Raw genomic sequence first — 26,518 nt, forward strand, 5'->3', positions numbered from 1 at the left:
CCAGTTGCTGCAGCTATAAATGTAAAACTCCTACAGTTCTTATGGTATTAAAATTGGGGTGATCTGATGGGTGAAGTTGGAAGAATTGGAGCGATCTGAGGGGTGAAGGTGCAGGAATTGGGGTGATCTGAGGGGTGAAGGTGCAGGAATTGGGGTGATCTGAGGGGTGAAGGTGCAGGAATTGGGATGATCCGAGGGGTGAAGGTGCAGGAATTGGGGTGATCCGAGGGGTGAAGGTGCAGGAATTGGGGTGATCCGAGGGGCGAGGGTGCAGGAATTGGGGTGATCCGAGGGGCGAGGGTGCAGGAATTGGGGTGATCCGAGGGGCGAGGGTGCAGGAATATGGGTGATCTGAGGGGTGAAGGTGCAGGAATTGTGGTGATCTCAGGTGTGAAGGTGCAGGAATTGGGGTGATCCGAGGGGTGAAGGTGCAGGAATTGGGGTGATCCGAGGGGCGAGGGTGCAGGAATATGGGTGATCTGAGGGGTGAAGGTGCAGGAATTGTGGTGATCTCAGGTGTGAAGGTGCAGGAATTGGGGTGATCTGAGGGGTGAAGGTGCAGGAATTGGCATGATATGAGGGGTGAAGGTGCAGGACTTGGGGTGATCTGAGGGGTGAAGGTGCAGGAATTGGGGTGATCTGAGGGGTGAAGGTGCAGGAATTGTAGTGATCTGAGGGGTGAAGGTGCAGGAATTGGGGGGTTTCTGAGGGGTGAAGGTGCAGGAATTGGGGTGATCTGAGGGGTGAAGGTGCAGGAATTGGGGTGATCTGAGGGGTGAAGGTGCAGGAATTGGGGTGATCTGAGGGGTGAAGGTGCAGGAATTGGGGTGATCTGAGGGGTGAAGGTGCAGGAATTGGGGTGATCTGAGGGGTGAAGGTGCAGGAATTGGGGTGATCTGAGGGGTGAAGGTGCAGGAATTGGGGTGATCTGAGGGGTGAAGGTGCAGGAATTGGGGTGATCTGAGGGGTGAAGGTGCAGGAATTGGAGTGATCTGAGGGGTGAAGGTGCAGGAATTGGAGTGATCTGAGGGGTGAAGGTGCAGGAATTGGGGTGATCTGAGGGGTGAAGGTGCAGGAATTGGGGTGATCTGAGGGGTGAAGGTGCAGGAATTGGAGTGATCTGAGGGGTGAAGGTGCAGGAATTGGGGTGATCTGAGGGGTGAAGGTGCAGGAATTGGGGTGATCTGAGGGGTGAAGGTGCAGGAATTGGGGTGATCTGATGGGGTGAAGGTGCAGGAACTGAGGATGATCTGAGGGGTGAAGGTGCAGGAATTGGGGTGATCTGAGGGGTGAAGGTGCAGGAATTGGAGTGATCTGAGGGGTGAAGGTGCAGGAATTGGGGGTGATCTGAGGGGTGAAGGTGCAGGAATTGGGGTGATCTGAGGGGTGAAGGTGCAGGAATTGGGGTGATCTGAGGGGTGAAGGTGCAGGAATTGGGGTGATCTGAGGGGTGAAGGTGCAGGAATTGGGGGTGATCTGAGGGGTGAAGGTGCAGGAATTGGGGTGATCTGAGGGGTGAAGGTGCAGGAATTGGAGTGATCTGAGGGGTGAAGGTGCAGGAATTGGAGTGATCTGAGGGGTGAAGGTGCAGGAATTGGGGTGATCTGAGGGGTGAAGGTGCAGGAATTGGGGTGATCTGAGGGGTGAAGGTGCAGGAATTGGGGTGATCTGAGGGGTGAAGGTCCTGGAGTTTGGGGCTGGTCGCTGACATTCTATCATTCTCTAGTATGCTGGGCGTCTAATGCTTATAAATTGCCAGTTAATGTGGAGATGTTTTCTGACCCTAATTATGAATCACTTTAATTGGGTCCACTTTATTACGATTCACAGCTTGTCCCTTTTCTCATGCAGTGTGATTAACACGGGGAATTGGCTAATTCATCTAAATGCAGCCGTATCTCTTCTGGATTATCCCTAAATCCTTGTTATTAGTGGGATCTCAGTTCCTATTATTTGCTGGAAAGTTTAATGAAGGGATGAATTGTCATGTCTTGTCCCCGCAGACCGGATTGTATCTTCGCCAGTCTCTCTCTGGTGTCCCTCTGTGAACATTCGGAGTCTCTGGTCCTCATCCGCTGCTCCCTTCTCATGTCACTTTCAGAGGGAAGACGTGTGCCCAGACAGAGTACAGTCTAGTTCTTGGGGTTGAATGTGTGCAGAATTCAGGAGCCAGTCAGTCCAATCGATCAATATTCAGGGTCAACATTCTGCTTTTCACCCATCACTTTCATAGACCGGGTCTGCAGATGACTCAAGAATGTCTTCATCGCTGGCTGGAGAAAAAGTGACACCTAAAGCCGGGAATGGAGAGCTGTGGGGGTCAAGCTGGAGCAACAAACGTTCCGACACTTCCTTAAAGCACAGATCCATCCATTTAAAAGTCAGCCACTACAAAAAGTGTCACTCCTGACTTTTAATAATCAGACACTCGCCTGTACCAGGGTGCAGCGATGCGGGTGCAGGAAGCTCTGCTCCTCCCCCCCCCCCCTCCTCTCAGCGGCGCTGGCATTCTAACTGCGGGCACCGGCTGCGTGAGCCTCACTGCGCATTGTGAATGGCCGGGCAATCTTCTGGGACCTGTGATGTGACCCAAAAGATTGCAGGGAGGGAGGGGAGAGAGGTGATCTTCCTTCCGGCTCCGCAGCGCCAGAGGAGGAAGTGGGAGCTGGGTGCCTCTAAAAAACAGGGTGCCCGCTCTCCCCCCCAAATGTGGCATGTCAGGGGGTCACCAACACTTAAAGCGGAAGTTCCATTTTTGGGTGGAACTCCCCTTTAAAGTGGAACTTCACTCCGTGGGTCCTCTGGGGGGCATCATTGCGCTCCTACTCCCTTCCTGCATACAAAATCAACAACAATAAAAAAAAAAATTGGGTTTATTTTTTATTCCAACAATTCTAGCCCAAGACCTCCTCCAACTTTTTACAGGTTACCAGTTTAGAGTTCCAAAGTGTCGCCTATGGAGATTTTTAAGTACCGAAGTTTGGTGCCATTCAAAGAAAATGGGGTTCCCCTAAGTGGATTTTTCTGGCACTTGCATACAGTTTTTTATAAAGTGGAGGAGTACAAACTAATGTGAAGAATAAAAAAGTATTTTTATTTATTCAAAAATTCTCATATATTAAAAAACATTATAAACATTACAAACCACGAAGACACATTATATGGTAAACATAATTTTGAACAATTTCTTATCTGTTTCTGTTAAAAGATAACACATTGTATGATGGAACTCTTTTCAGGTCCGACGCGTTTCGGAATACATTCTATTTCAATCCTTCTTCAGGGCAGTTTGGTGCCATTCCACCAGTGTGCAAAATTTGAAAGCATGACATGTTGGGTATCTACTCGGCGTAACGTCATCTTTCATCATATATAAAAAAAATTGGGCTAACTTTACTGTGTTTTTTTTTTTTTTTTTTTTAATTCATTAAAGTTCCCCCCCCCCTCCAAAAAACGCATTTGAATAATTGCTGCGCAGATACCGCGTGACGTAAAAAGTTGCAACGACCGCCATTTTGTTCCCTAGAGTCTCTGCTAAAAAAAAAACAAAAACATATATAGTGATTAGGGGTTCTTAATAATTTTCAAGCAAAAAATACTAATTTAAACTTGTAAACAAAACGTCCCAGAAAAGGCCCCGGTATGGAAGCGGTTAAGGAAAGCTGCAGATCTGAAAATATTGAAAACCGTTTTTTAATGCGAGATGAAGACGGTAAAGCGTATATGACGGTATAGTGATTGGGGGGGGGGGGGGGGTTGCTTTTACTTTAAATGTGCCATAGCGATAGAGCGTTTTAGTGAGCCAGATCCTAACACTGATTGGTTCCCATAGAGCCAGCAACTGTTGTCTGCATTATAAAAGCTGAGCGTGTTCCCAGATTTACTACAAAGAAAGTGAACAAGCACAATGCCATGGCAGTCTAATTAAACAATTGGTGAAGAAATCTGCGGTCAAGTTTTGGCTTTCCAGGGTGTTAGTCTGCTACTTTATTTCTTAACCCATAAAGCTGCGCTTGTGAAATAAATGGAAAAATAGAACTTGTAAAAAGTATAAATTAAAAAATATATTGCATAAAAAGAGATCCGTGAAGAAATCGAATCCATCCACTATTGAGTACACCTCCCATCACTGAAATTATCGGGAGCCTGAGTGCAATCCCCCACCATATAAAGTGCCTGCTTACTGGAACACATTGACCTCCTATTATGGAAGGTGAACCTCGCCTGTGGCTTATAACCCAGCCAGGGCCTCGATCCCTCCGGAAACTGACGGGAAGCCACCTCTTTGTAAATAATCAATGTTATAAGCTCCACATGTAGGAATGATAAAAGCTCGCCATGGCAGAAAATCCTTTTATAGGCTTATTATATATTTCTAAGCCAGCACTTGCATCAAAATCCTAGGACACCCACTCGTATAATAAAAAGCCGACCGGCTTGTACAATCAGCCCGTCCTTCCCGGGACTTCGTGGTGACGTCAGCACTTGGCTCCAACCGACGCGTTTCGTCACAAGATGATGTTGTTCTGGGGCCAGGGGCGGACTGACCATTCGGGCACTGCCCGAGGGCCCCATGCCACTAAGGGGCCCCCATCAGGGTTGCCAGCCTCAATAAAACCAGGGACAGTATGTAAAAATCTTTTTTTCTTTTTTTTTTTAAATCCCAAGATTATAGCTGCCTCTCTAGTTCCTTTTCGGTGTGTGTATGTGTATTCTGTGTATGTATACTGTGTGTGTATATTGTGTGTCTGTGTGTGTATACTGTATATGTGTGTGTGTGTGTGTGTATACTGTGTGGCCCCATAATCTCCTATTGCCTGGGGGGCCCCATAATCTTCTCCCATTTCCCGGGGGCCCCATAATTTCCTATTGCCCAGGGGCCCCATGAGTTGTCAGTCCGCCCCTGCCTGGGGCACTTTATTTGCTTGTATTTCCACTCCACCTAAAGGAAAAGAACAACACCTAACATAAAAAATGCCAAAATCATTCAGAGGTTTTATTAAATAGGAATAATATAAGAATCTGAATCTGTACTGGTATCAGCCCCCTATAATCTCCCGCACTGCAGAACTCAAACTGGGAGCGGAGGAGCCCTCAGAGCTCTACTGCCTTGCACAGTGCTGTGAGTGAACAGCATGAACATGCTTGCAGAAGGAGAGAGCAGAGTAATGACCTCATCAATGTACCATGTCTCCTTCACTTTCAGGTTGGTGGCCAAGATGTATAGCTTAAAGCGTTTGTTACCCCAACATTTCATATTCCTGATATGTGGCTGCTGTACCATGTAATTGTATGAGAGAGTCTCCTGTTCTTTGTATTGCTTCCTTTGAAATTCCTGATGTCCCTGCCAGTCACTCTGCTTTCCTTTTAAAAAAAAAAACTCAGCCTGCTCTCCTCCAATGATCAGACTCGTCCTAACACACCCTCTGCACAGCCATTCACTGGGAAGATCAGAGTGCTGCTGTTTCTCCTCCCGCCAGCTCTTATGCAGCTGAGAACAGAAGGAACGTGATCACTTATTAACCACTTCAGCTCCGGAAAGGTTTTACCCCCTTCCTGACCAGGCCATATTTTGCGATACGGCGCTGCATTACGTTAACTACTTGCCGACCAGCTGCCGTCATTATACTGCGGCAAGGTTGGCACGATCCCGCGAATCGCGGTAGCTGCACGTCGGCTTGGAAACTCGCTTTTATGGTTGCACATGCTCTCAGGGGCCGACCGGGGAGCAAATCAGCGGGTCCAGGGGACTATATGTCCACCGGCCACCCACAATCGTTCCCCGCAGTGACAGAATGGGGATCTGCCTGTGTAAACAAGGCAAATCTCCATTCTGATAGGGGAGATCACACAGATCCTGTCTTTCTGCTAACCAGGAAGACAGGTTTGTGTGTTTCCCCAGTCACACCGTCCCCCCCCATACAGTTAGAAAACACCTGCAGGGAACGCATTTAACCCTTTGATTGCCCCTGATGTTAACCCCTTCCCTGCCAGTGTCATTCGTACAATAACAGTGCATATTTTTAGCACTGATTACTGTAATGTCACTGGTTCCCAAAAATGGCAGATGTCCGTTCAGTCTGCTAAAAATTACTGATCGCCGCCATTACTAGTAAAAAAAAATAAATAAATAATAAAACCAATCGATATATGCTTATTGTGATTATTATTTTTTTTTACCAAAAATATGTAGCTGAGTACATATCGGCCTAAACTGATGAATAAATGTAATGTGTGTTTGTTTTTTTTTGTTTTTTTACATTTTTTGTTTTTTTTTTTGGAAATGTTTTATAGCAGAATGTAAATTTTGTTTGGGTACAACGTCGCACGACCGCGCAATTGTCAGTTAATGCGCTCAGTGCCGTATCGCCAAAAATGGCCTGGTCATTGAGCAGCCAAATCTTCCGGAGCAGAAGTGGTTAACCACTTCCCGCCCGGCCCATAGCAGATGACGGCCGGGCGGTGGTTCAGTTATCCTGACTGGGCGTCATATGACGTCCAGCAGGATAACATGCCGCCGCGCGCCCGCGGGGGCGCGCTTCACGGGGATCGGTGGATCGGTGTGTCAGTCTGACACACCGCTACACCGATCTTGGTAAAGAGCCTCCGGCGGAGGCTCTTTACCACGTGATCAGCCGTGTCCAATCACGGCTGATCACGATGTCAATAGGAAGAGCCATTGATCGGCTATTCCTCACTCGCGTCTGACAGACGCGAGTAGAGGAGAGCCGATCGGCGGCTCTCCTGGCAGGGGGGGTCTACGCTGATTGTTGGGCACTGATGGGCACTCATAGGCCCATCAATGCCGCCTATGAGTGCCGCATACCAGTGCCACCTATCAGTGCCCATCATCAGTGCTCGTCAGTGCCACCTCATCGGTGCCACCTCATCGGTGCCCATCAGTGCCGCCGTATCAGTGCCCGTCAGTGCAGCCATATTGGTGCCCGTCATTGAAGAAGAAAACGTACTTATTTACAAAAATTTTTAACGGAAACAAACAAAAACTTGTTTTTTTTTTTTTAATTTTCGGTCTTTTTTTATTTGTTACGCAAAAAATAAAAACCGCAGAGGTGATCAAATACCACCAAAAGAAAGCTCTATTTGTGGGAACAAAATGATAAAAAATTTGTTTGGGTACAGTATTACATGACCGCGCAATTGTCATTCAAATTGCGACAGCGCTGAAAGCTGAAAATTGGCCTGGGCAGGAAGGTGTCTAAGTGCCTGGTATTGAAGTGGTTAAAGTGATATTAAAGTTTCGTGTTTTTTTTGTAAAAAAAAAAACATGTCATATTTAGCAGCTTTGTGCAGTTGGTTTTGCACAGAGCGGCCCCGATCCTCCTCTTCTCGGGTCCCTCGTCGGCGCTCCTGGCTCCTCCCTCTTGCCGAGTGCCCCCCACAGAAAGCAGCTTGCTAAGCAGGCACCCGAGCTGCTGCTCTGTGTGTGCATTCAGACGCGGAGCCGAGGCTCAGCCCCGCCCCCTTTCTCTCCTCATTGGCTCTCTGACTTTGACAGCAGCAGGAGCCAAGGGTGCCTGCTGTTGTGTCTCAGCCGATCGGGACGTAGAGTCCCGGACAGCAGAGTCTCTCGTGCAACATCGCTGGATCGGGATGTGGCTCAGGTAAGTATTAGGTGGGGGGGAGGTTTGCTGAACACAGAAGGTTTTATATCTTAATGCAATGAACACATTCAGATACAAAAACCTTGTGCCTTTAAAACCACTTTAAGCTTTTCACCAGCTGAATTTGGCCTCCTGACCCTGGGAACGTGCCCAGTAATTGCCTTTTTGATTTTAAGGTTGACTTGTATGAGTCTTTGACGCAGTGTAAAGCTATGATACAATCTCTCTTTGTCTGTGCAGTGTCCGCAGAGCGGTGGATGAAGACGAAGATGCGGCTCAGGAGCGCCGGGCAGCTCGTTGTATCTGGATATCCGGGAAGAAGGGGTTGACTGAGAGGGAAGCGGCTGAGCTGATTGTGGCGGAGGCCCGAAAACTGCTGAGAGAAGACCTGGCAGGGATGGGGATACAGTGGGATCCCAACGGAAGCGGCGATACCTCGTTCACCTCTTCTGGATCATCTCTGGACAAAGACAGCCATTCTTCTTCCAGACGAGAAGACGGGTCAGAAAAGGCCTCGAAATCGACCAGGGAAACGTCACAGAAAAATCCCTCTCCACCTGTGGGAGAGGGTAAACGCACTGCAGATCCTGAGAAGTCCGTGCTTCCCGAGAGACGGGAGGCAACCACATCGTCAAACACTTCAGGGCCTGGACGTGTACAAAACTCTGTCCCTAGTAAGACCAAGGAGAAGGCAACCATACCCACCAAGATTGAGAGTCTTGTGAGCCAGGACAATGAGTTGTCCACTGAACCCCCAATAACCGATAATATTCCAGAACATTTGTCAAATGTTTCCAGTAAAACAAAACCCAAGACAAGAAACACAACATCAATGGCTTCACCAGTTGCTGATAATTTCAAGAAAATTAAGGATGAAGTGGCCAATATATCAAGAGGGGATCAGTCAGGAGAATCTTCAGTTAGTATTAACCCCAACTCCAATGTTCTACAATGTGACACAGTAATGAAAGAGACTGCTGGAGAGAAAAAGAAGACATTGCAGTTTTCTGAAATAAAAGATCTACAAGGAGAACGCCCTGACATAGAAATAGCGAGAATTGCTAACACATCACCCCCAGCTCCCATTCAGCCTACAGACACGCTCCAGGAACATCAATCTGTTTTTGGATCATTTCACCACAAACAAAATGAGATGAATGCCCCTTGTAGACAAACCGAGCCAGCTCCTGCGGTTGCAGAAACAAAACCCGCCCCGTGTTTCCCCGGAGACGTCCGCTCTCCGGATTTCTGTGCAGCATCGAGGACCTTTGAGGACAGCTTTCAGCTGGACACTCAGACCGAGAAGATAATGCAGCAGCAGGTGGCATCTGAATCGGAGAGGGAACAGCGAGACGGAGATTCAAAGCTGGCAGCTGAGCTGTCAAACCAGAACTCCGACACACAAAGCCTGGCAGCTTTTGAGCTTGTTAGAGAGGAAACACATGTTGACGTTGGAGATCCAAGAGAAGAACAAATAACCCATTTAAGTCAGGTGACCGTGAATGCTGTTCAGAATGTTTCCAATCACTCAGATGAGCCTAAATTGATCTCTGAAGGGCCAGAAAGGCAAGCACAATTAAAGACTTATGAGAAATACTCATGGTTGAGAGGGAATGATGTTTCTCTCACCGACACACAGCTCCAGAGCCTTTTTCAGACTTTGCATACCCAACCTAGAGAAGAGAGACGTTCACCACAAAACCTTGCAGAAATACAGAACTGTGTTGCCCCAGAAGAGGATGGTTTTCCATGTAATCAAGTTGCAGAAACCAGCCTGAACATGAGCGACAGTTTTCTATTTGACAGCTTTAATGAAGATCTGGGCATCGTCCCTAAGTTAGAGGAACCCACCCTGAACCCAGCAAGTGGAAGTGATAAGGAAACGCTGCAGACTATTGTTAAGCTTAGTCTACCCATCGATGACTTGATAGAAGAGCAGGACGAACCCATAAGATGTGAAGAAGCTTCGATTTCATTCTCTCAGCTTGACTCATTCCAGATGGTGGAGGTTCTGGATCATGCCGAACTACCTGTAGTTTTGGAGAGTCAAAGTAAAAATAAAATTCCCCATTGCCCAGATCCGTTACCATGCGAGAGTCTGGAAAAGAGTTTTAAAAAACGAGAGAGGACGGTTGCCATAAGAAATCAGGAGTGGTCTGAGCTCTCGTTTAACTTGACGCAAGGGATGCAAGAGCTTCTGGATCAGTGCTCAAGTCCTTCAAGCAATCACAAGTCCCACAATCTACACATGACTCAACTACAACAGATCGTTGTTGATCCTTGTGTAAAAGAGATCTACCCTAAATGGGAGGAACCAAAAATAGGTCTAGAAGCCATAGACCCCCCTCACACCCCATCTGTTGACCCTTGTTTACTTGCTGCTGATAACTCCACCCCTAATGTGGCATCAGAAAGTGCAGAAAAACTCGACTCCAGGCCGGAAAGCCGAAATGACCTTATTCCTCCAACGCCGCCCAGTGCGTCCACATCAGGAATGATGATAGGGATGTCTTGTGTAAAATCTAGAACTAGAGATGAGCTTGGTCAAAGCATGATATTCCCTTCTCTGGATGCAGAAGAGGAGACATTCTTGGGGTCACGGAGTGAAGTTGAGGAATGCATGGACATTGCTGAGGATGAACCGGTTTTGGATGAAGGTTTCTCTCTGCATTTATCCCAGGACTCTGTTCCCCTCCCGCCATCCAGCTCAGAGGAATTTAGCATCATTGATGTGGCCAGTGACCAGAATCTCTTTCAAGTTTTTCTGAAGGAGTGGCGGAACCAGAAGACCTTTTCTCTGGCTGTGGCCTGTGAGAAGAGGACACAACCAGCATCTTCCCGGAGCTGTATCGGAGGCAGGTTTAAGCCAGGTGAATGTTTTTGGTTTTTTTTTTCCATTTTCCACTTTAAAATAATCCATACAGAGGCCAAGCATAATTGGTTTCACCACGTTTCCACTTTTATTTCCTGGCATTTTGGTTATACTTGATAAATACTCAGTCACTTATCTCCACAGGCTCATTTATACTTGCTTCAAAATGTGGCATTACAAACGCTTTTTTTAAAACACTCTGAATGCCAATCAAAACCCCTGTCACTAAATAAAATGGTGACCTTACAGTCCTGTTCACACATTGTTTGCTGTCCTTCAAAAATTATACCCCATGTCACTTTCTTGGTGCTTCAAAGCTTCCCCAATGCCTCCATAGAAGTCTATGACAACGTTTGCTAACAGTACATGAAGTTTTTGAGGGGCTTTTGATAAGCGTTAGCTTCACTTTGTTTTTAAGATATTGCTGGTGTGAAATATCCCTGGATGCACTGGGCAGCCAATGTTCTGGGAGTGTCTGGTGCAGATGTCACATCTGGTTGGCAGGGTGGAGCAGCAGGAAGGTGAGGGTGGTCCGGACTGGAGCGGAGCAAACTTAGCAAATGGCACACGTGGTGTGCAACATGGGAAAGCCATAGCAGAAGGTGAGTGGCGACCAGAGAGCAAAGATGGATCAGCAGAGCTGGGGGACCGGAGCAGGAGAAACTAGCAGATGTCACACGTGATGAGCAGTGTGGAAGCAATATAGCGGGAGGTGAGCGGGGACCAGAGAGAGAGGAGGATTGGCAAACCAGAGGATCAGCAGAGCTGGGGGTTACTACTAAGTGGGGAATCGGCAGAGCTGGGGGGTTCTACTAAGTGGGGAATCGACAGAGCTGGGGGTTACTACTAAGGGGGAATCGGCAGAGCTGGGGGTTACTACTAAGTGGGGAATCGGCAGAGCTGGGGGTTACTACTAAGTGGGGAATCAGCAGAGCTGGGGGTTACTACTAAGGGGGAATCGGCAGAGCTGGGGGTTACTACTAAGTGGGGAATCGGCAGAGCTGGGGGTTACTACTAAGTGGGGAATCAGCAGAGCTGGGGGTTACTACTAATTGGGGAATCGGCAGAGCTGGGGGTTACTACTAAGTGGGGAATCGGCAGAGCTGGGGGTTACTACTAAGTGGGGAATCGGCAGAGCTGGGGGTTACTACTAAGTGGGGAATCGGCAGAGCTGGGGGTTACTACTAAGTGGGGAATCGGCAGAGCTGGGGGTTACTACTAAGTGGGGAATCGGCAGAGCTGGGGGTTACTACTAAGTGGAGAATCGGCAGAGCTGGGGGTTACTACTAAGTGGAGAATCGGCAGAGCTGGGGGTTACTACTAAGTGGGGAATCGGCAGAACTGGGGGTTACTATTAAGTGGGGAATCGGCAGAGCTGGGGGTTACTACTAAGTGGGGGGGATTAGCAGAGCTGAGGCATTACTACTGAGCTGGGGGTTACTACTGCGTTGGGATCATCAGCAGAGCTAGTACTACTGCGCAGGGGACCTGCTGAATGAGGGTACTAATAAGCTGGGGATCTGCTAAACAAGGGTACTTATAAGTTGGGGATCTGCTGAGTAGGGGTACTACTGAGCTTGGGGTTCTAGTGGCTCAACACACAGGGCATTTGCCAAGCTTCATTAACCACTTAAGGACCAGCCGCCGTTGTTATACGTCGGTACTTTGACGCTAAATAAGGTTGTTATGGCAGCAGCTAACTGCCATAACCCCGGTATTTTTAAAAATGGCTAGCGGTAAAGCAGTAAAAGCTTGCATGCAGGAGCGAACGCATACGCAAGTCGCGCCCGCATATGAAAACGTGTTCAACCACACATGTGATCGCCGCGATCGTTAGAGCGAGAGCAATAGTTCTAGCACTAGACCTCCTCTGCAACTCAAAACTGGTAACCTGAATAAATTTTTAAACGTTGCCAATGGAGATTTTTTAGTGCCAAAGTTTGTCGTCATTCCACGAGCGGGTGCAATTTCGAAGCATGACTTGTTGGGTATCCATTTTACTTGGCGTAACATCATCTTTCACAATATCGAAAAAAATTTAGCTAACTTTACTGTTGTCTTATTTTTTTATTCAAAAAAAGTGTATTTTTTTCCCCCCAAAAAAATGCGCTTGTGAGACCGCTTCAGGAATACGGTGTGACATAAAGTATTGCAACAACCGCCATTTCATTCTCTAGGGGGTAGAAAAAAATATATATATAATGTTTGGGGGTTCTAAGTAATTTTCTAGCAATGATTTTAACTGGTAAACAACAAATCTCAAAAAGGGGCTCGGTCCTTAAGTGGTTAAAGCAAAAAAAGCATCACAAACACATGAAAAAAAAAGCATGTTGAAGCAGTAGGCGCTTTAATGTATGTTAAAGGATAAGTTCACCTTTACAGAAAAATCTGTAAGGTGAACTTGCATAGGACCCCCTCCTCCCCCAGTCCTGCTGACCTGGAGCGCGGCGATTATCCCGCCCTGGTATAGCCACGTCACCGGTCCGGGGCTTAGAAATCCCCCGCAGCTTAATCTCCAAAACGTACCCCGTCAGGAGGTACGTTTAGGAGCATTCTAATTGGTTGGCGCCGTCATATGGGTGGCGCCAACCAATCAGAACCCGCGTAGCCCATCCTGTCAGCGGGGGGGGGGGGGGAGGAGAGAAAGCCCAAGGGGATTTCTAAGCCCCGGACCGGTGATGCGGCTATACCAGGGCTCATAGCAGGATATCGCCACGCTCCGGGGGGGGTGAAGTAGGGGGTCCTGTGTAAGTTCACCTTACAGATTGTTCTGTAAAGGTCAACTTACACTTTAAAGAGGAAGTAAACCCCGATGGGTTTTACTTCCTCTTTTGCAGCGCATACTAGCCCATTATATGAAACTTACCTGCAAACGAAGCCCACACTGTCCCCTGTGCAGGCCGCGTCCATCTTCGCCCCTCTTCCTTCCGGGGGCCGACTGGCCAGAGCCGCGTGACGTCACTCCCGTGCGCGTGCGCACAGGAGCCTTCAGTCACGGCACACGCTGGGGGAAGAAACGGCATGGTGGTCCGTTTCTTCACAGCGCATGCGCCGATGACGACATCGGCGCACTACAAGTTAAATGTCTCCTAAACGGCGCACGTTTAGGAGATACTTCCACTACCTATAGATAAGCCTTATTCTAGGCTTACCTATAGGTAAAAGTAAGACAAAAGGGTTTACAACCACTTTAAAGTCGAAGCAAGTGTAAATGAGCACCAATACTATACTCCTTATTCATACTTAAATCTGTCACACCAAAAAAAAAAAAAAAATGTGTAATGTAGGGTCAGTTTCCAAGTCTTGTCTATGCATAGACACCAAAAGATGGCCTCTGTTGCTTAAATTCACAAGGAAGACCTCTTTAGTGCCCCTCTCTGATAAAGATGCTCAATGTTACTGAGATACTATTTTTCTTCACTTTCAGTGCTAAGCCTTGGTAATTGTGATTCCACTAAGCAACCAGTCGGGGACAAGTCAGCTGACCACACGCTATAAAATCTGAATGTACAATCTCTCCTTTAGATCAATCAACAATTCTGTAGTGCAAGGGCCTTCCTGATTAGAAAAACTTGTGTATGGAAAGTTGATGTAGGTCCTCATATTGCATAACTTTGACAAATCTAAAGCAGATTGTACAGAAATTGTACGGGTTGTGTAGTATACGGCAAGCTTTCTGCCTCGGTGACATAGTGAATCTAAATCAGAGAGGGGCACGGAAGAAGATTTTGTGGCTAATAAAGTGTATAGCCGGGTCATTGGGTTGGCTGTTCTCACATTTTTTGTTCACCATGTGCTTTTAGTCTCTCTTGAGCTCAAAATCCGTGCCGTGATCTTAGCGTAGGGATAAAATAACACGGCTTCTGTATTCCAGCTCTTAGAGCCCTTTCACACTGGGGTGGTTTGCAGGCGCTATTGCTCTAATAATAGCGCCTGCAAACCGACCCGAAAGTGCCGCTGCCTTAATTCCAGTGTGAAAGCCCCGAGGGCTTTCACACTGGAGCGGTGCGCTAGCAGGACGGGAAAAAAAGTCCTGCTAGCAGCATCTTCGGAGCGGTGAAGGAGCGGTGTGTATACCGCTCCTTCACCTCTCCTGCCCATTGAAATCAATGGGACGGCGCGGGTATACCACCGGCAAAGCGCCTCTGCAGAGGCACTTTGCGGTGGTATTTAACCCTTTCTCGGCAGCTAGCGAGGGGTAAAACCGCCCCGCTAGCGGCCGAATACCAACGGTAAAACGCCGCTAATAATAGCGGCGTTTTAACGCCGACGCCGCCCCCCACCCCAGTGTGAAAGGGCCCTTACAATCAGATCTCTGCTTGTCCCCTCAGTGTACTACTGGTGTCCCAACCCCAAAATCCTATGCAGTTGCTGACATTCGAAAAAAGTCAGTATGTGTTAAGAGCAGGCTTTCTCAACCTTTTTAATACTAGAGGAACCCCAAAAATTTTCAGATCTCGATGAACCCTGACTAAAACCAAATAATCAGGGCTCAATCTGAACAATGCTCCCGATATTGATGGTCAATAGGAAGAATGTCCCCCTTAAAGTGGTGCTCAGAATGCCACCCTTAAAGACAGCTAAAAAGATATTTGGTGTCAGGCTGTTGGTTTTGCTAAGTGACGCTGAACCTTGAACTCTGTAGTCATCATCAAATAAGGGGTTCATCAGCCAACGCTCAGGGAACCCCTAGCAACCTTTGGAGGAACCCTGGTTGAGAATGGCTGTGTTAGAGCTGTCGCCTGTTCATAAGTCACTTCTGCATCACAGAGCCGGAGATGGGTGATGTTGCCAAAGTAGGTGTAGGCTGCTGTTAGTAGAACTATGACCTCCCTTTAAAAAATATAATTTCAAGTACATCTCTTAGACCTCCTGCAAAGTCCCACAAATACCTCACTAAAAACCCGCTCTCTCGACCAGCCATCATAGCATAGGAATCAAGATTGGCTTCAGCTTGCAAGTCTCCACCAAAAGGCCACGCCCCCTTTTTGCCCCATCTCCCGGGGCTTAATCATAGGGTGGTGTGGCCTTTTGGCGATGACTTGCAAGCTGAAGCCAACCCCGATTCCTATGCTATTATGGCTGGTCGGGAGAGCGGCCTCTCTTTTACTTGGTGTATGCATAGCTCTGGGTGGGCATGTTGGCAGCCTGCACCCCCTTTACCGGTAGCCTGCACCCCCTTTACCGGTAGCCTGCACCCCCTTTACCGGTAGCCTGCACCCCCTTTACCGGTAGCCTGCACCCCCTTTACTAGTAGCCTGCACCTCCTTTACCAGTAGCCTGCACCCCCTCTACCGGTAGCCTGCACCCGCTTTACCGGTAGCCTGCACCCCCTCAACCGGTAGCCTGCACCCCCTCTACCGGTAGCCTGCACCCCCATTACCGGTAGCCTGCACCCCCTTTACCGGTAGCCTGCACCCCCTTTACCGGTAGCCTGCACCCCCTTTACTAGTAGCCTGCACCCCCTCTACCGGTAGCCTGCACCCGCTTTACCGGTAGCCTGCACCCCCTCAACCGGTAGCCTGCACCCCCTCTACCGGTAGCCTGCACCCCCATTACCGGTAGCCTGCACCCCCTTTACCGGTAGCCTGCACCCCCTTTACCGGTAGCCTGCACCCCCTTTAGCGGTAGCCTGCACCCCCTTTACCGGTAGCCTGCACCCCCTTTACCGGTAGCCTGCACCCCCTTTACCGGTAGCCTGCACCCCCTTTACCGGTAGCCTGCACCCACTTCAACAGTAGCCTGCACCCCCTTTACTGGTGAATCTCGGGAATGCATCCCCTGGCTTTTAAAGAGGAACTGCAGTCTGCTCACATAATTTTTAATAAAAACATCTTTGCCATTCTGAAGCTTCCCTCCAACCACTTTGCATATTATTTTATATATACTGTGATTCTGTACTTGCCAAATATGTTGCAGAAATCTCCCTCTACCGAGTCTGGCTGCAGCCATTTTAACTGTGGGCAGCTGAAGCTGCTGCCTGTTCACTTCCTGGATTTACACAGACACATAGAGGCACCCCCCCCCTCCAGCTCTGCAGCTCTCATTGGCCCTCTTATGACTCAACCCCCCCCCCCCTCCATTCCTGACAAACTCTCAGGAGAGTGAGAGAGAGAGCTGTGCATGATGTCATAAGCCTAGGATAATGACCAGACAAGAAACAGGAAGTGGGCTGCATAAGGGATTTACTGGCAGAAAAAAAATAATTTTACTATCCAAATTTTAAAACAACGAGGGCAGAAGATTTAGTAGATGGAAAGATGAAAAAAATGACTGAAGGTCCACTCTAAGGTCCCACAAATACCTGTTGATCCTGATGGTGAAGTCCATCCAATGCAGCTTCCTGTGACGGTGTGCAAACTATGCTGCACCGCTCCTAAATTCAGAGCAGAGTTGCCACTTTCAATAGGCCGTGTCTGCTTGTGCTGCGAAAAAAAAAGCAGGGGGCGTTTCTAATAGCATTGTCATCGCTGATTTCACAAGTCTGTAGCTTGTCAACCATAACCTGTCCACACCTAGTCCTGACCACTGTTTTATAGGATTGACACCACGGCTGAAACCCTCCCCCACTGTGAGCTGCAGTGTCTGAGAGGGAAATTGTGAGATACAAATGAAGGCGGAAGGGGAAGTAAAGGAAGTTTTTGAGTACTTTTATGTTATTTGTACATCATAGTTACTAGGTTTTGGGCTTGTATAGAGTGTCATACCGGAGCCTTTAGCCCTACTTTAAGGTGACTGCTGTACAATGGCTGCATTGCTTTCCCTGCTGTGACTATAATACCCGTACACACTCTCATTATTTCTGTTTTTTGTTCTCCCAGCTCAGTCATCGAGGCAGATACCAGCCAAGGAAGACGGCCTACCCATCCAGGGCTGGGGTGACGTCCTGCTGGTCGGTGTGGCTGTGTGTTGGGGAGGGAAAGATGCTTATTACCTGTCCTTACAGCGAGAGCAGGATCAGTCAGGTGAGCCACTGGAGTTGTCTTGGTAATTGTCGGGATTCCTGCATCCTTACTGGTTCAGTGTTATCATACGCTATTCATGTTTATTGAAGATGTATTAGCAGAGTACTATAGGTTGACTATTACTCTTAGGCCAGCCATAAACGGAGCAAAATTCTTTCCTGCAACCACGGGTTGCAGGAAAGAAATTTGCTTGATTCCCCCATTATCACTGACCATGTTGACAGGGGAATCCCTCCCGCGGAGCCATTGTGTCCTCCCAGTACTCCATTCCCCCATCAACGCAGACAGTGTTGACAATGGGAATCTCTCCCATGGAGCCATTGTGTTCTCTCGGCGGAGTGATCGTTGCTAGCGGCTATAATAGCAATAATCGCATGTAAAATCCAACAGGCTGGTTGTACCCAAGTTGATCAATCAATCACATGCAATTGAGAAAATCCGGACAGCCGCACTGTAATCCTAGTCCAGAGGTAAGATTTCAAGGAGGTTCAGTCAGTCGTTTTTTTTTTTTTTTTTTTCCCCAACAGGAGTCCAAATCTCATGTTTGCGCTATGTCTCAGAATAGGATACATGTAGTCACTGAATGTCTATTAAAAAAAAGACCTTCATCCACACTGCCCTCTATTAGAGTGTCATCAAGTATCTGTTTGTCAGATTGTACAGCTAAAGTCTGCAACTCTCTATAACCAGCAGTTATAAACGTCTAAAGGGATGCTGAGGATGTGTACTTTTAAATAATGCTTAAGGCAGGGTGCTGCGACGTCTATAGGAGACACTTCTTAGTAATAGACTTCACTGTGCTTCTAGGCATTGATAAAGCCTTTGTATCCATCCCCTGACTTGTGCCTGTCCACAACTTTATCCCGGAGAGTTCGGTGACGGTGCCTTGCCACCTGTAGTTGATTGTTTGCTTCAGTTGCACTACCAGGGACTGAAATGCTCCAGGAAAGCTCTTTTTATGCTGAGTTAATCAAAATAACCACAGCTGATCGCAGTTAAATGGCTTTGTGTGCCATTGAGAAGGTGATTTATCTATACCTGATTGAGTTTACAAGTCATTTGTAGGAGAGGGGTGATCCTTTTTCCAACTCAGTGATTCTGTTTTTTAATTTTTTTTTTTTCTGATTTGTTGGTGTTACATTTTTTACTTGGATGTTATAAATTTCACTTAATACAGCTGGATAAGACACTGTGCCTGTCTTTCAGGCTGCAAAGCAACAAAATGTGATCCCCCCCCACACACACACACACACACACACACACACTTTTAAAGGGGGGGGGGGGTTGATTCTTTTCTATATCATCTGTATGTATACATTCCACTTCAGATTGAGTTTGTTTAATAGGATCCCTGACTGGAAGATGGTTGTGTACAGAGAAATATCTTCCCTTTAGGATCACAGTCTTATAGCCGGTGACACCAGTGGTCCTTGTCCCTGGCAGCAACTCGCCAACATCAGAATCTCTAGCAAACGCAAAGATACAACTCACCCATTATTACAGCATTGCTCCCTTATTGGCCAAGACAGGAAAGTGTCGCCAACCCAACCCCCCCCCCCAATGCTGGGAGAGGTAGCATTGTAGCCAGCGAGGGGGAGCTGTTGTAGAAACAGGCGAGTTGTCCCTTTTATCCTCTCTAGTGATCGCATTCTTGGCAAGTTGCCGAAATAGGACCTCTAGTGTGTCATAGACCTGTCTACATGATGAAGATGTTGTACTCTTGTTGTTGTGATATTCTGGTTTGGGTTTTCTCTCTTTGTAGACATTAGCGCCAGCCTGGCTCCTCCTCCCCTGGATCAGAACCTCTCTGTGAAGGACCGGCTCTGGCACGTTCAGTCCACACTGGAGCAGAAAGAAGCTCAAAGAACGGTCATCATGTATAACTTCATCGAGCAATACAAGGCCCTCGTCCTGGGCTGCCGTGCCTCCGTCACAGGACACTTCCAGGACCCGAAGGTAGCTGCCTCCTCTCTCTGTACATGAAACTTAAAGCTCATCTCTGGGCAATTATTAACCTTATTAACCCCCCCCCCGACACTCCTCCTATACCCCATCCTGCACTTTTTTTTTTTTTTTTACCTTGTCCCCTAAGTCTGCTGCCTGACCCCCTTGTCAGTGCTGCTTCCTGGTGCAGGGGACCGCCAATCCAGATGCAGATGGTCCCAGTCATTCCACTTGTCACCTCCTGTAGATCCCTCATCTGGATCCTGAGAGGACCTGGCCACTGGTAAAGCAATAGGGAGTGTCCATGTCCGGACACTCCAGACCATGTACTGGACTCCTGAAGTAGGACCCCGTCTTCTGCAACAGAAGATGAGAGAAGACTGTGGACTAAAGTGCCACTTGATTGCAGCATTAGATGAATGCAAAGTTTATTTTTTGCATGGGTAGCGATCAGCTCGGGGGGTGATTGGATGGCAGGAGGAGGAAACCTGGGGATCAGCTTTACAAATAAACCCCACTTGGCATAAACTAACCACAAACTCTGAATCTGGAAGTCGGCCATTTCACCTCCGACCACCACTGCCTTACATAGTTACATAGTAGGTGAGGTTGAAAAAAGTCACAAGTCCATCAAGTCCAACCTATGTGTGTGATTATATGTCAGTATTACATTGTATATCCCAGTATGTTGCGGTTGTTCAGGTGCTTATCTAATAGTTTCTATTGATGCTCCCCGCTGAGACCACCGCCTGTGGAAGGGAATTCCACATCCTTGCCGCTCTTACAGTAAAGAACCCTCTACGTAGTTTAAGGTAAACCTCTTTTCTTCTAATTTTAATGAGTGGCCACGTGTCTTGTTAAACTCTCTTCCGCAAAAAAGTTTTCTCCCTATTGTGGGGTCACCAGTCCGGTATTTGTATATTGAAATCATATTCCCTCTCAAGCGTCTCTTCTCCAGAGAGAATAAGTTCAGTGCTCGCAACCTTTCCTCATAACTAAGATCCTCCAGACCCTTTATTAGCTTTGTTGCCCTTTTTTGTACTCGCTCCATTTCCAGTACATCCTTCCTGAGGACTGGTGCCCAGAACTGGACAGCATACTCCAGGTGCAGCTGGACCAGAGTCTTGTAGAGCGGGAGAATTATCGTTTTATCTCTCTGGAGTTGATCCCCTTTTTAATGCCAATATTCTGTTTGCTTTGTTAGCATCAGCTTGGTATTGCATGCCATTGCTGAGCCTATCATCTACTAGGACCCCCAGGTCCTTTTCCATCCTAGATTCCCCCCAGAGGTTCTCCCCCCAGTCTATAGATTGGATTCTTATTTTTGCCACCCAAATGCATTATTTTACATTTTTCTACATTTAAACCATGTAATTGCCACCCCATTAATTTGTTCAGACCTTCTTGCAAGGTTTCCACATCCTGCAGAGAAGTTATTGCCCTGCTTAGCTTAGCATCGTCCGCAAATACAGAGATTGAACTGTTTATCCCATCCTCCAGGTCGTTTATGAACAAATTAAATAGGATTGGTCCCAGCACAGAACCCTGGGGGACCCCACTACCCACCCCTGACCATTCTGAGTACTCCCCATTTATCACCACCCTCTGAACTCGCCCTTGTAGCCAGTTTTCAATCCATGTACTCACCCTATGGTCCATGCCAACGGACGTTTATGGGGAACTGTGTCAAATGCTTTTGCAAAATCCAGATACACCACGTCTACGGGCCTTCCTTTATCTAGATGGCAACTCACCTCCTCATAGAAGGTTAATAGATTGGTTTGGCAAGAACGATTCTTCATGAATCCATGCTGATTACTGCTAATGATACCGATCTCATTACTAAAATCTTGTATATAGTCCCTTATCATCCCCTCAAAGAATTTACATACTATTGATGTTAGGCTAACTGGTCTGTAATTCCCAGGGATGTATTTTGTGCCCTTTTTAAATATTGGTGCTACATTGGCTTTTCTCCAATCAGCTGGTACCATTCCAGTCAGTAGACTGTGAGTAAAAATTAGGAACAATGGTCTGGCAATTACTTGATTGAGTTCCCCAAGTACACTCGGGTGCAAGCCATCTGATCCCGGTGATTTATTAAGGTTAAGTTTCCCAAATCTAATTTTAATTCTGTCCTCTGTCCTCTAATCATGGACCATGTTAGCCTTGCCGACCGACTGATAATTAAAGCTGTTTCCCGTCACCTTATTGCACATAACAGCATCTAATAACATAGGCCCACAGATAAAGGAGTTGTAAAGGCAGAAGGTGCATTCTATGCATTAAGATTAAAAACCTTCTGTGTGTAGCACCCCCCCAATACTTACCTGAGCCCCATCTCTCTCTAGCGATGTCCACGAATGTCTAAGCCATCTGGGACACTCCTCCTCCTGATTGGTTGAGACACCACAGCAGCACCATTGGCTCCTGCAGCTGTCAATCAAAGTCAGCCAATCAGGAGAAAGAGGAGGCGGGGCCGGAGCTCTGTGTCTAAATGGATACGCGGAGCTGTGACTCGGCTCGGGTGCCCCCATAGAAATCTGCTGACTGTGGGGGCACTCAACAGGAGGAAGGGACCAGAGAAGAGGAGGATCTGGGTTGCTCTGTGCAAATCCAACTGCACAGAGCAGGTAAGTATAACATGTTTGTTATTTTTTTTTTTTAACAAGACTTTACAATCACTTTAAAGACACTCAATTTAGTGCAAAGGGTTACAGCGACACTAAACCCATCAATTTAACTGTTACATTCAAGACATTCCATGAATGAAAACTATCACAGTTGTTTTTGGTCTCAACCAAACCGTCAAGCCATCAAACTGCTGCTATCATAACTGATCCACATGTGCAGCACCATGGCAACTGAAGATCAAACAGAGGCTAAGATGGCAGCTTCCTTGGTTGTAAAAGACAGGAAGGTTTAGTTCTGCTTTAAAGTGCTTGTAAACCCTTCCATATAACCAGTGAAGTGACTGGTCTTAGGTGATACACAGGGATGAAACAAATCCTCCTACATAAGTTGTACCTATTTATCTGAAGTCTTCTCCTCTCTACATACATTCAAAGTCCACCCACAGCAGCCCCTAATACATCCGTAGGGGACCAGAGAAGGGGAGGAAAACCATTACACAGAGCAGGTAAGTATAACATGTTTTTTTTTTTTTTTTTTTTTAAGCCAAACCTTTAATACCACTTTAAGTTTTTTTCTTAAGCTGAAATATGATTGGTTGTCACAGAAGTCAAACAATTCTGAGCATCCGGTCAGCAGACCTGCTGTTTTTCCCTCTCTGCATCCCCTCCCCACCTCAGGGGGCTGTTAATGCGTCGCATTTACAGATCTAAAGAGCCCCGGCCGTTGGGGACCACAGCAAAGTTTTCCCTGTAAGATGTCTCCGTCTCCTTTTGGCGTCTCTCTGGGTAAGAGAGGTTGCTGGAACTTTGTAGAAAAATCTCACTAATTGCAGCAGATGAGGCGTCGTGTTGCTCTGGGAATTGAGCGGCTTTACTGGCAAAGTTTAGCAAAGTCTTTATCTGCAGCGGGATCCCCCCTGGAGCTCATCAGGAAAGGTCACCGCTGGTTTTCTAGACCGCCTGCTGCGGCTGCTTCATGTTGAAGGCGATCTGCAGACATTTAAAGTTGTTTTATTAGATAGGTGTGAATCTGATCTGCTGAGTGTTAAAGGGAAATGACTGCATGTTGGGAAATGACACATTTCCAATTATCACATTTACCTGAAAGCTGCTTGCTTCTCTTTTGAAAGAGGATCTATGGGATGCCCCCCCCCCCCCCCCCCCATACCTTCAAATGCCCTTTTATCTCCCCTAAACCTCTTGTCATGTGATGCTCAAGTCACGAGTCTCCTTTCCTCCTGTCCTGAGGCGGGATCCTGAAGAGGGGTGACATCCGTGCAAGGGGACCGCGTCAGGGACCACATTTACAGTGCTGGATTAGCAGCCCCCCCCCCCCCCCCGCAGAAGGAAATGGGGCTTCACGAGGCGGGGGGGGTGAATATTTGCCCAGAAATTAGTTTTCATGTTGGGCCAAACTTTTTTTTTTTTTTTATATAGGGTGGGGAAGGGTAAGATTCCATTTGGATTTTTACTGTCATCCGGGTTTTCTGTTAGGGCTTGGGGGGTCTCCAAACTACGGCCGCTGCAAGATTTTATCTGGCCCTCAGCTAATGTCAGCGGCTTCTCACACAGGTCTTTAGGTTGGCCTACGGCATAGGTGCTCAACCTGTGACAGAACTACAAGTCCCACCATGCCTCCTCCTTTGGGAGTCATGCTAGTAAATGTCAGCCTTGCAATGCTTAATGGGACTTGTAGTTTCGTAACAGTTGAAGGGCCACAGGTTGAGCACCCATGGCCTATAGTCTGTGAAGTAATTGGTACAATAAATATTATTTGAGGGTGGTTAGGAATCCCCTCTATTTATTGCACCTATGTATTAACTTGTCTATTCCCCTAGTTAGCTAGTCTATTAAAACTCTGATCACATGTTACTGTTGATATCACTATAATACAAGATTAGCTATGAAACTAAGCACACTGCTTAATAAAACAAAGTCTTATTTATTTCCCAAGAAAAAAAAAAACGCTAACATGAAAATACTAAAGAAAGATATTACAAAGCATATAACACCAGAACATATAAAACAAAAACATCAGATATTTATCACAATGCTTTCGTCCGCTGAGCTCAGATGGCAAAAAGAGATGGCCATGAGGCTCAGAACCATCAGGTAAGAGCCATCAGCAAAAAAGGGACGAATTCCCTCCTGTATGCCCCTTTTATACATTAATTCAGACCCATTCATAACCACCCCCACTGGTCTCCTGTCCAATGAGATATTGCCAAGAGGTAGTCCTCTTAATATCCTATATTACTGTCCGTCCTGCTGTATTGGCCTCTAGGGGCAGCATTGTCCATGTATCATCTCTATGTGCCTATTGATCCTTTGATCTTTGTCACCCACCATCATCAATCATCCTGGCAGCCATGGCTCTCTTTGAAGAGTGCTTGCAGTGTGTTATCATACCAGTCGGCCCGGAGCCAAGCTCTCAGATGCAGATTCTGATATGCTACAAAGCTCTGGAATGTAACTGGTTACATTCCAACTTGGGGCCATCTGCCTGTATCAACCAGGGAATGAAATGCCAGAAATATGATATTAAACCATGTTGCCTTCCAACACTCTGTTTCTCCCCAACGTACACAACCACCCCTCTCCAGTCTACATTGCAGGTTCCCCTGGCTACGCTGTTATTGTAGCATTGTTGGTTGTTACAACTGCCACCATCCTAACAACCAATCATGAACGCCTCCCTTACTTTAGAGCCCTTCTTGCATCAGAACCTCAGTCAGAGTCCGCCCTTACATGAGAGTTCCCATTCGTGATCTCCAGTGGTCCCATTTAGAGTCTCTGCTTACATTGGTGTCCCTAGCCCCCCCCTCACATCAGAGCCCCAGTCAGAATTTGCCCTTCCATGAGAGTCCTTGCTTCCTTCACGGTCCTGTTCAGTGTCCCCCCCCTTACATCAAGGTTCCTCGTAGGGTCCCGGATTCAGGTCACAGTACGGTCTCCATTTCTTTCCAACCTCCACAACGCTCTCTCCCCTCAGGTATCAAGTGCAGGTTTCCCTGGTTGTGCTTTCATTGTACCATCATTGCTTGCTAGCAACCAAGACCACCAGCATCCTAGCGTCCAACCGTGGAAGTCTTTCTTACATCAGAGTCCTACCAGTGTCTCCCCCCCCTTTACTTCAGTATCCTGTTTTGAGTTCCTTCTTGCATGGGAGTCCCCAACAGACTACCTCCTTACATCAGAGCCACCCTTTGCATTAGTGTCCCCATCAGAGTCTTCACTTCAGGGTCCCATTCAAAGTCCCTGCTTACATGAGAGACCCCAGCAGAATTACATCAGCTCAGCCTATGGTTTCCTTTCTCTCTCCAACATCCACAATGCCCCCACTCACTTCAGGCACCAGTACAAATTAGCAAATTTTCTTGGCTGCCCTGTCATTGTACCATCATTGGTTGCTAGGGCCACCAGCATCCTAACAACCAATCATAGAAACTTCCTTACATCAGAGTCCGAGTTCCCCTTTACATGATAGTTCCCATAAGTGATTGCCCCACCCCCCACTTCGGGGTCCCTCCTTTTCTTTCCTTGTTTAGCTGAAGTTCTCTTTACTGAATAAACCTTTTAGGGCCACCATTTTATTTTCCAGGGTCTCTGCTTATAGGGCAGCAAAAAAGTTAAAGGGACAAACCATTGCAGGGATGTACTGAATGTTTTTTTTTTATTATTATATTGCGCATAAATAATCTTTATTTTATAAAAGTGGAGTTTTCCTTTAAGATTGATAAAAGCAGCTTTTGCTCATCTCTCTTGTCGCTCCGGCTCTCCCACCATCGGAGGGTTTTACATGTGTAATGAGGATCCCGGCTGATGAGAGAAGATTTATCAGGTAGTGTGACCTTCCATGGCTCCGCTCTACGGTTCTCACGCCTGATGAGGACGGGGATCAGTGCGATCACCAGATGGATTCACTTCGGGATTAATCTCAGTCTCCTCCTGCAATCAGCTTATCGCTAGTGAAGGTTTATTGGATTATCTCATCAAAGACCGAACAGATCTGTCCGCATCTAATTAACTGCTACCTGTCTCTTCTCCTCTATAAATCAGCACATTTAATGTGTATTTCTGGGGATAATAAAAAAAAAAACATTCAATACAACTCTGGAGTACATGCACATCATCCTATGTTTTGCCTCTAGAACCCCTCTCATCTCCATAACCACTCCCCATTCCCCAAATCCCTCCCTCTCCTCATCTCCATAACCCCACCCCATTCCCCAAATCCCTCCCTTACCTTGTCTTTATAACCTTTCCCCATTACCCAAATTCCTCCCTCTCCTTATATTCATAACCCCTCCCCATTCCCCAAATCCCTCCCTTACCATTTCTTTATAGCCCCTCCTTTTTTCCCAGATTCCCCCTCTCCTAGTCTCTGTAACCCCTCCCCAATCCCATAATGCCTTCCTCTCCCCTTGTCTCTCTAACCTCTCCCCTTCCCCCAAATCCCTCCCTCTCTCCTCATCTCCATCT

At 47.2% G+C, this 26,518-nt stretch overlaps 1 protein-coding gene across 1 annotated transcript in view; it reads left to right on the forward strand.

The window, feature by feature from the left end:
* Positions 1–26,518, forward strand: part of POLQ (DNA polymerase theta) — a 117,974-nt gene that overhangs the window by 67,189 nt on the left and 24,267 nt on the right. The window contains 3 exon segments of the mRNA XM_073617496.1: positions 7,863–10,492; positions 17,316–17,459; positions 19,222–19,415. Of these exon segments, the coding sequence (XP_073473597.1) occupies positions 7,863–10,492; positions 17,316–17,459; positions 19,222–19,415 (2,968 nt within the window).

Source organism: Aquarana catesbeiana, linkage group LG02 (assembly GCF_042186555.1).
Source record: "Aquarana catesbeiana isolate 2022-GZ linkage group LG02, ASM4218655v1, whole genome shotgun sequence".
Lineage (NCBI taxonomy): Eukaryota > Metazoa > Chordata > Amphibia > Anura > Ranidae > Aquarana > Aquarana catesbeiana.